The sequence below is a fragment of the Gallinula chloropus genome, assembly GCF_964237585.1.
Source record: "Gallinula chloropus genome assembly, chromosome: 16".
NCBI lineage: Eukaryota > Metazoa > Chordata > Aves > Gruiformes > Rallidae > Gallinula > Gallinula chloropus.
Window position 1 is genome coordinate 8,805,677 of NC_140101.1, and position 10,279 is coordinate 8,815,955.

Here is a 10,279-nt window from a genome sequence, read left to right on the forward strand (position 1 = left end):
GCTTTCAGACACAAAATGATATCTCTCTATGTTTCTGCAAAACTGATTTATTTTCCATGTGTGAATGACATCTGCACATCAGTGCAAGAGATGCATCTTTATCACTTTCTGTACTACAGCAAGAGGCGTGTGTTTTACAAATGGCTCAAGCACACCCACAAAAACAAGCCTATTCCGAGTCCTATGTCAGGCACAGAAGTTCCTCTCCCTTGGATTACTGTTTCTTTTTCCCAGCTTGATCTCACAGGACCTTGCAGCTCCACTAATGTATTGCAGGATGGAGACCTGCCAGGGATCTGAAGGATGTAGTCCTGCAAGCTTTGCCAGTTCCCTTCCCTTTGCTGCGTGTGTGCACGCACGCTGAGGAGCAGGGACAGTTCCTTCCAGACTGTTCACGCTGGGCCTTGCCCCGTCTTGTCCCCCGTGCAGCTGTGTGACCACAGTCACTCCTTTTCCCAGGCTCTGTGTCCTTACTGCACGTATCCTTGGCTGAAGCATCTCAGGTAGGTAGTGTGCATGTGCTGCCTTCAGCACATCTGCTTCCAGGGGCTCTGGAGGGAGAATGAAGTCTGGCCTAGGGGAGAGCTGTGCCTGATGAGAGTTTCAGGAACGATTTGCTCAGCCCTAAATAAAGGTTGTTTCCAATTAGGTTAATGAAAGACATCACTCTCATGGCCAGAGTCACTCAGTCTGGTACAGGGAGGTATAAATCACTGGTCCCTGCACGCAGACACAACTTGCCCTCCAAAGAGCACAGGAGAGTAAGGGAAGTTATTTTCACTGTGTGATGAAGCATTCAGAGCACAGGAGAGTAAGGGAGGTTATTTTCACTGTGTGATGAAGCATTCAGCACCCAGGGTGCTCTGTGGAAGAGATGCACCCAGCAGCCCCTTTCACCACCAACACTATGTCCTCCTGCCTGCCCATAGTACAAGGGGGGCTGCCAGTGCCCATCACTTCAACATCTTCCTCTCCTGCCAGATTCACTCCCCTGCAGCACTTTGCTCCCAGGCTGGGTGACCCTGGGTGGCTCAGTGCCACTTTGCAGCCTGGGCCATCACTGCAGCACCCTTGGCTGGGTCTCACCCAGCTTGCACCACTGCAGGGCTCTCGTTACCAGAAACTGCAGCTCCTTTCCTCACGGCCTGATGCACGGGGATGGTCAGAGCAACAAGTGATGCTGAAGGTGCTTGTGTGGACAAGTGGTGTGACTCGGTGCCCTAGGCAGAGCTGGCCTGATGGCCTGTGCATTCAGTCCAAAGGTGCAGGCTCATGTCTTAGTGCATGTGTCCCAAATGTGCCTCTGGGAGCTCTGCCCATCTTCAACCCCTTTGTGGCAAGGGGAAAGAAAGAGTTACTTTCTTGAGAGCTTTTGAAGAGAAACTTAGAAGATGATGAGTATGCAGCAAACCCTCCTCCCTTCTTCCCTTTCCACATCCATGGTGTGGTACTGTGGGTCTAACAGCCTGATGGTGTTTTAATACATTTAACCTTAGCATCAATTAAAATGCACACAGGGACAGGAGAGGTGGACTCCTAAGGCACGTTGAGAATGGATTTTCATTAGCTGTGAAATGAAATACTCTGAAGCAGCTTTTTCACCCTGACAATTATGGGTGTGGATCAGAGTGACGTTCTCACCCTGCCCTCCCTGCTCATGCATGTGCTGGTGGGCAGAAAAGCCCGTTTCCTCACAAACCTTTTAGAGAGTGGCCTGAAAAAGGGAGAAACTGGGTTCCAACCTTTTCTGCTTCCTGGTGACGGAGAAATCTCATCTGGCAACTTTTCTGCAGCATCACCACCTGCTTCCTTCAGATAACACCTTAGATCTGCCGGTTGTCTGTCCTGCAGCCAGCAAACTTTAGTCTCCTGCTAAAGCCCAGATTTGCCAGTGCTGTTTTCTTAAGATAAAATGACTCACAAGGTCTGAAACAAAACCTGAACACAAGTCCCATTTATTTTGCTATTCTTTATGAGTCACTGTGTACTATGTCAAGGATTTGAGACTAGGGACCAGATTTGCACACAGCAGGTGAGGAGGGGCTGGGAAGTGTTTCCCTTTTGCCTGCTAGGGATTTCCAGCACTTGTGTCCAAGCAGAGAGGATTGTCAGGGAAAATCGCAGGGGACAACCTCTGTCTCCACAGGACAGTCAGTAAAGGGAGAGATTCAGCTTGAATTCTGGGTGCAAAAGCACTTGGAGTGAAGAAGCTCACATTGCAGGCTTGGCACCAGGTATCCAGGAGCAGCCCGTTGCTGAAATGGCTCCCCAGTGCTGGAGCAGAACTGGGAGCAACGTCCACCAGCCAGGGAAGTGTAAGGAAGAGGAGGGGGCTGGCATGCTGCTGGCTGGGTTGCAGCACTGTGCAGGAGGGTGTTGAGAACTATCCTCCCTGGGAGCTGAGGAAGCTGAGCACTCCTTCATTGGTCAAAACTGGCTCTCACTTGTGTTTGTATCTTGCTTTGCAGATGGGAAATGTGTCCAACACCTCGGTGTTCATCTCCACCTTATCGGAGAGAGAAGACCTGATTTTTGGCACGCTCTATTTAGTCTTTGGTAAGGAGTGACAGCCTGTCATACCTGTGCCCCTGCGTGTGGGCAGCCCAGGTGCCTGCCAGGGATGGCCAAGCCTTTTGCAGTCACAGATGCTTCCAGAAGTCGTTGGCAGAATAATCAAACTGGCCCTTCCTGCATTAGCCCTCCCAGTGTTGTTCAATAGAACAATCTGGCCAGGCCTTTGACTGCACTCCCCTCCCAGGGGAGCTGCAAGTACCAGTTACATTTAAAATCTTTGGGAAGGGAGAACCACCTTTGAGGAACGTGCAGTAGCTTCTACTGCAGCTGCCTGATGTGAGGTGGGTAGGGACCCTGTTGGGGTTGCCAGCTCCATGGCCTCTGAAGCAGATTTGGACTTGTAGCTGGCCTGTTTCTTTGGCAGAAGATGCTGGTGAATGTTCTGTGGTTTGGCATTAGTGGCACCAGGAAGTGGGCAAAGCTGAGGGGCTGGGGTGCCCTAGTTGGTGCAGGTTGGAAGTGAATGATGGGCAGAGAAAAAACTTCGTACAGATGTGGGACCAGCTCGTGAGGCTGAGAACAAGGACAGGCAGCTCAGTACTTTACCCTCCAGCTGCTCTAAAGCCTCTGAAGCCCTGGGTTTGGCCAGGTCTTGTGTGGGAATCCTGTTCCTGGGAGGAACTTTAGGGTTGGTTGCTCAGTGGCTTTGGAAGCTGTTTCTTTCCATGATAGTTAATTTTTCAGGCTAATCCATTAGGGAGAGATTCTTGTCCTACCCAGCCTGCCCCAAGAGTGGCAAAGATTGCCCTTCTGAGGACACTGGAACCTCTTTTCAATGACAGCACAATTACATCATTTAAAAAAGCAAAGTTGATATAAAATTTTAATCACCCTTCTGGTTTTAAATACTCTATTGGCAAACAAAGAGCCTTCTTTTGTTTAGTCTGAATTTTCCTTGATCTTCATAGTGCCTTTCTTCTTGTTTATTTTGTTATCATGATATTGGACAACACAGACTCACAGGAGTGACATTGCCAGGAAGAAATTAAAAAGGCAGAGGGGCCCAGCTCCTTGGCCTCACATCAGAAGAGTTGCACATCAGTTGCACAAAGCTCAGGGTATTTATCTAGCTGGAAGGAAGTGCCCCCCTCGCGCCTTCCAGCTGGAAGGAGTGAGTCTGGCCAGACCCTGCTCCCGGCCCACCGCGGTCTCATCCCATCACTGTCCTTCTACCAAACGCCTCTGTAGGATCTCAGGAAGGGAAGGGATCAAATTCAAATGTAAAGCAGCTCCAGATGTGCTCACAGAGCTCTGCAGGTCCCATGGGCTCCCCTGCTCAGCCCGTGCCGGAGGGGGAAGCCTGGAGCCCTTTCCACTCTCTGTAGACATCTCCGGTGTTTGCTTCCAAACATCTCAAGATGATCCTGGCTGCTTTCCCAGCTCTGTTGCAGACAGCAGCTCTGTTCCTCTCCTTTCTCCGCAGGCGTCGTGTCTCTCTCTGGGAACTCGCTGCTGCTGTTGGTGGCCTATCGGAAGAGGCCGGCGCTGAAGCCTGCCGAGCTCTTCATCGTCAACCTGGCCATCAGTGACCTGAGCATGACGGTGACGCTCTTCCCCTTGGCCACCTCCTCCTTCTTTGCACACAGGTACCTTGTGGAAGTGGCTCTGTGTGGGCCGGCAGCCCTGGGTGCAGCTTGCAAAGCTTGGCTTGCAACGGGGCCGATCCCTGATGGGGTGTGGCGGGACCACGGGGTCGGTCTGGGGGTGCTGTGTAACCTCACAGGGATGCACCCTGCAGCAGGGTGCTGGGCTTTGAAATCACACAGACCTGCTGGGGAAGGGGTTCTGTGCTGGGTCCCTCAGCTGGCACCCACATGGCACAGGCACTGCCGTGGTGTGTGCCGGCCGGGACCGGGGCAGCTCCCGCTTTCCTGGCTCCACCTGTGCTTTTCACTGGGATGCTCAGGGACCAAACTGAAGGCAAGATCCTGCCCAGGTTTCCCTGGGTGATCAGGTGCTGGTGTCTGCACAGCCTGTCACAGCTACCCCACTGCAACAGGTGGGACTGGCAGCCCCATGGCCAGGAGAGCAGCTGGGAAATACCCGTCCTTCCCGCGCCAGGGACTGCGGGGGGAATTCCCGCTGCCAGCCAGGCGCCCAGGCCGAGGGCGAGGGGGTTACCCACCGGCTCTGCCTTGCAGGTGGCTGTTCAGCCGTGCGGTGTGCACCCTCTACGCATTCTGCGGCGTCTTGTTCGGGCTGTGCAGCCTCTCCAGCCTGACGGTGCTCAGCATGGTTTGCTGCCTCAAGGTCTGTTACCCAGCATATGGTAGGTGCTGGGATGCATTATCTGATCTATACTTACACCTTTCTCTCTTATTAACCCCCCCTTCTTTCTTTACGGGCACAGATCCACCTCTTCTGGCAAAACTTTGCCCCAGGGCAACCTATTCCCAGTCAGTGCACCAGGTGCAGCAGACTGATGGCTTTTATCACTTGGGTATCTACCCCCTCCACTCGCATGGGGATATGGAGCTGGGCACCTTGTGTCCCTGAGCCTTGTGCATGCGTCTCAGCGGTACCCTGCTTCCCTCTAGGACTCAGGAGCATCCTTCAGAAAGTGTCAAGGGGGTTGTCATGCCTCTGTTGAAAAGTCCCAGCTGCTGTATCACAGCAGGTTGCAGGGTTTTGAATGTCCATATGCAGACTTGAGTTTAGACTAGAGCAGACTCTGCCTGGGAAGGGATGAGCTCTGGCAGTGCAAGGGGGAGTTCCTACAATTCTTTCTCTTGTCCCTGGTGGGAGAGCCATAGGCCAAATGTATTTAACTCACTGAAATAATTAATACAGGAAGACTGGGTTTGCAGTGTTACAGCTCACTTACGGAGCCCTATTTTCACCTGGGCTTCCTCTGCAGAGCTAATGTGAATTTGCAGCTTTAAGCTTGGGCACCAGCAATTTGCAGTGCAGAGAGCACCTGAGGAAGCGTGGGGACCCCTTTGATGTCCCCATCACATTTAAAGCTCCTCCTATTTGGAGCTGCTTTTTCATTTCCTTAGTTCAGATGCTAATCCTCCACCTAGCATGCCCGTGTGTCCCAGGGCACGGGGGTGAGTGCTGGCGTGGCTCTGCCCGCTCTGTGGCTGCCGTGCTGTGCTGTGCCAGCAGCTCCTGTCCTACCAGAGTGGCCCCAGCCATGCCCCAGGGCTCCTGGCCTCATACCCATCGCTGGAGGTGCAGGTGTCTGGGGTCACAGCCCCTGTCTCCCCTGGGGAGCCATCCTCACCCCAACCCTTCTGCCACAGGCAACAAGTTCTCCTGCTGCCACGCCGGCGTGCTGCTGCTGTGCATCTGGGCATACGCCCTGATGTTTGCCACAGCCCCCCTGGCCGAGTGGGGCAGCTACGGGCCCGAGCCCTATGGCACAGCCTGCTGCATCATGTGGAAATCCTCCAGCAGGGAGGCCGTGCTCTACATCCTCGCCCTCTTCATCTTCTGCTACCTCCTCCCCTGCCTCCTCATCCTCGTCTCCTACTCGCTGATCCTCTGGACGGTGTGGGTGTCCCAGAGAGCTGTCAGGCAGCACACGTCCCCACGGCGCAGAGCCTGCAGCGTGCACAGCCTGCTCATGAAGGTATGGGAGGGTTGGGGCAGTGCGGGGTCCCGGGGTGTCCCCAGCCCACCACCCCATGGGCAGGTAAACATGACAGGACCCCTTCTGCCAGCTCCCACGGGTTCTCTGGGTGTCAGTGTGGGTAATGACATATTTCTCCTCAGTTAAAGCCATCAGGTAGAGGAGTTTTAATTTTAAATTACATGGGAAAAGACTATGGAAGGAGCTCACATGAGTCCTGGCTCCCCAGACTACAACCTCATGCTATAATTTACCAAAAAACCCCCAAGGTGGCTATCCTTTTAAAGGAACCCCAAATATGAAAGAAAACAGCTTGGAAGCCTGGCCTTGGAGGAGATGTTCATGCCTGCTTGGAGGACCAGGTCCTGAGCACGGCCTGTTCCCGGGCGCTCAGCCACTCTACGCCCAGGCACACAGCTCGCTGGAGGGGTCCGAGCGCTGCCAGGAGGCTCTTAGCCCCCAACAGTCAGGCCCTGCCACTCAATGGTCCTTTGTACCTGTCTGCTGGGATGGGCTGAGGCAATTCCCAGGGGTCCTGGGTGGAGCGAGCGGGAGTCACCTGAAGCGAGTGCAGGTTTGTGTGCCTGTGCTGGGATGTGCTGAGTCTCTGCCCTGATGTGTGACACCCTGATGCGTGACACCCTGATGCGTGACACCCTGATGCCACAGCGTGCTGTCCAGAGGTCTGAGCAGCTCTCCCTGGGGATGTGACCAGCTGTTCAGGGTCCTGCTGCACGTGGCAGTGGTTGCCAGCCCTGGGCTGGGAAGTGGGAGGGCAGACAGCACCCTGCATGTGCTGTGGGAGGCTTGTGGCAGTGCCATCTCCATCTCTTCCTCTTCCAGCTGAGCATTGCTGTGTGCCTGGGGTTTCTGGCTGCCTGGACCCCCTATGCCATCATTGCCATGTGGGCAGTCCTCGGCGATGCCAGCCGGGTGCCGGCACTGGCCTTCGTGCTGTCAGCTGTCTTCGCCAAGTCCTCGACGCTCTACAACCCCCTGGTGTACCTGCTCTTCAAGCCCAACTTCCATAAGTTCCTCTCCAAAGACATGGTGCTCCTCCAGGCCATCCGCGCTCTCCTCTGCTGCGGCTGCCCGGGTGCCAGGCTACAGCCCTTCCCATCCCCAGGCTTCAGTGGCCGCCCTGGGGCGTGCAGAAACTGCCACGACACTTTTGAGTGTTTCAGTAACTACCCCAAGTGCTACCAACTCCCCCAGGCGCCTGGCAGCTCGCCCCGGCATGCTCCCCTGGCCATCCTGGCTGATGGTGCTGCTTGCCAGCCGGGGATGAAGAGGATGGTGCAGGTGATGGTGCTTGTCACACAGACAGGGTCAGGCCTGGGCGCTGCGAGCGTGGTGGGGGAAGCTCCAGCACCAGATGTCATGAAGGACCTTCTCTGAGCCCAGCTGCCTCCCACCAGCAGGCTGGAAGACAAGCCCAAGTGCAGCCTTTCTCTCACCTATGTAGCCGATGGGTTCCCAGCATGTTCTGCAGATGAAGTGACACAAAAATTTAAGACCAACCTTGCCCCCCCCTCTGACTTGGCTCTTGCAGCACTGAGCCTGGTCTATGCACTCGCAAAAGAAACTCAAAGAACAAGTAAACCCCAGTGCCTGAAATCTGCCCAGGGTGCAAGTCCAGGGTGCAGTCTCTCCTGCAGCTTGCTCTCTGAGCCCTTGGCCTTTGTTTTTCCATCCTGGTGCTCTGATGACCAAGTAGGAACAAAATTGTCCTAAGAAACTGTGCCTGGCAGGGAGGGCTGGGGGCCAGGAGGCCCCGAGAGGCATCCTACCACCAGCACCAGCTCTTGCAGCCCCTGCTGACCATGTCCTTTCTCATCAGGGAGCAGGACTGTGCCACTCAGCTACCTCACTTGGGGTTATGAAGTGTCTTTATATACCTCTCAAGAGGCTACTCTCTGTGCAGGCTGGGTCACCCCATGCCCCTGCCACTGACAGCATCAAGCCTCTGCTTTGCTTACCAGCTGCCTGTGTCTGCTGCTTTGTCCCCTGCCAGCTAAAAATTACTGAGGTGCAGAAATCATGTACAGGAGACAGGAAAAAAATAAAATCTGCAAATACCAGAAAAACCCCAGATCAGCATCTCCATCTTTAGTCTGGTGTGAGGGTAACATTGAGATCATGTAATAGTGTGCTTTAAACTACATTTATAGAGATGATCCTGCTGCTGGGGAGCCCAGGCAGTGGCACTGCCTCCATTTAGCAAAATCCAGATAAATTTAATTAACTGCTTGCACTGTGGCCAGGCCAAATGGCAGGTCCAGGGTCCCTCCCCAGCACAACCTGGGGCTGCCATAACCCAGGTACTCCTACCTCCAGGGCTGGTGCTGTTTAATGGATGTCCCCAGCTGGGAACAATTGCCTGAGGATAAATCCATCTCCCATCCCCATTCCCACCTGGGAGGGCAGTGCCTATGGTGGATGTTGGTGAGGTGGGTCTGGGGCTGTGAGGAGGATGGTGGCTTTGCTCCTGGGGCTGGGGCAGGGTCTGTGCTAGCTGCTGTGGTTGGGCAAGGTTGTTCTGGTTGTCAGAACTGATTTCTTTAGCTTTTGGTGCTGCTGCAGCCTGGTGTTGGCTGTGAGCTGCTGGGGCTGCAGTGCTGTGTTGCTGCTTGACAAGATCTGGGTCCTGGGGGAAGTGGGGAAGAAGGCAGGGCTGCCCTGACCTGGGTTCGGTGCCTGGGCTGGTGTGCAGTGGTTACTGTGCCTCCCACTTGGTGCTGGCTGAGTGAGGCCACAGTGGTGGCTTTATTTACAAGCAGCCATCGTATCTCAACCACAATCGCTGCCTGAGGCTGAAGGTGCAGAGGCAAATGCAGACACATGTGCTCTGTTGATCTATACATAAGCAATGTACAGTTACCAACAGACCAGCCTGAGCCAGAAAAGCTGCAGTGAGACATCTTCCTCCAGGAGAGAAGTTCCTTCCCAAAGGCAGGCTGGCAGAGGCCAGGTACAACCATAAGGCAGTTTCAAAAGGTAGTTGGTCCATTCTGGGATTATTTTCTGACCTCACCTCCAAGCTGCAGTCACTGGGAAAAGGTGAAGGGTGTTTAACAAACACAGCTTGTTAAAGCCCTGGCCTTTCTTTCCAAGGGTTGAGTTCCTGAATGGCAGACAATTGCTGGCATTTGGTCTTTTTATGGCAGCTTTTAGATTAGGCTGTAGGAACAGCCTGTAGGTGCTTTAATGTTTAAAATAAATGAGTGTCTCTTGGTGTGGTTGAGTTAAAAATAACAGCCTCATCACGACGGAGCCAAAGCAGGGAAAGCTGGAGGTGTCTGCTTGTATTTGGCTGCTGAGTCACCAGCAGGCTGGGGCTGGGGTCTGGCTTTTGAGTCCCCCAGGGCAGAGGCAGGGCTTGAAGCTGGTGTGGGCTGAACACAAACCGGACCCTGTGGTAATGACTGCTGCGTCCATGGCTGCCATGCAACTGTCTTGGGATGCCGGGTGCCCCCAGACCCATTGCTGGGGGGGGGTGGGGGAGGCAGGTACTGGTGGTGTGTCTGCAGCAGAGATGCGCTGGAGCCCTGCTGGGGGCTCCGTTGTGATTGATGGGAGAGACCGGGGAGCTCTCCCAGGCCAGGCGTCAGCTGGTGACTGTGGCAGCCCTGCCCAGCAGCCAGGGCAGGGGCTGCCCCAGGCCCAGGGCAGCTGTCCCGACGGGGGATCCCCGGGATTGACTCGGCACTGGTGAGGCTGCACCGCGAGTGCCGCGTCCAGCCCTGGGCCCCTCACCGCAAGGACATCCCGCTCCGTGCCGGCCCCAGGCTGCGGCAGAGGTGACGCCCTCCCAGCCCTCGGGGCGGTAGTTTTTAAGTCGAACCTCCCAGGATGCCTCTCAGCGGCTGCGAAGTGACGTCATCAGTTAACGTGACGTGGGAAACGATTCCCGGCACGTGGCTCTCGTCACGCGTCCGCGCGCTGCCGCCCGCTGCCAGCAGAGGGCAGGACGGGACCGGCTTCGCCCCGGGGACGGGACGGGAGGTGCGTGACGTAGCGTGACGTCACGTCCCAGGCGCCGATCGCGCGCCGCCGCTTCACCGGCGCGGTGGGAATCGGCGGCAGTTTTGTGTCCAGCGGGCCCGGCCTGGCGCGACGGGCGGTGTCGGG

General features: G+C 55.3%; 1 protein-coding gene across 1 annotated transcript; it reads left to right on the forward strand.

The window, feature by feature from the left end:
- Positions 1–2,468: 2,468 nt before the first annotated feature.
- Positions 2,469–7,557, forward strand: LOC311197769 (opsin-5-like; the record flags this gene model as incomplete). The annotated part of the gene is made up of 5 exons (XM_084271582.1): positions 2,469–2,556; positions 3,998–4,160; positions 4,716–4,843; positions 5,820–6,148; positions 6,992–7,557. 5 exons carry the CDS (start codon positions 2,469–2,471, stop codon positions 7,544–7,546), a joined length of 1,263 nt encoding a protein of 420 aa, XP_084127708.1. The 3' UTR covers positions 7,547–7,557.
- Positions 7,558–10,279: the final 2,722 nt, after the last annotated feature.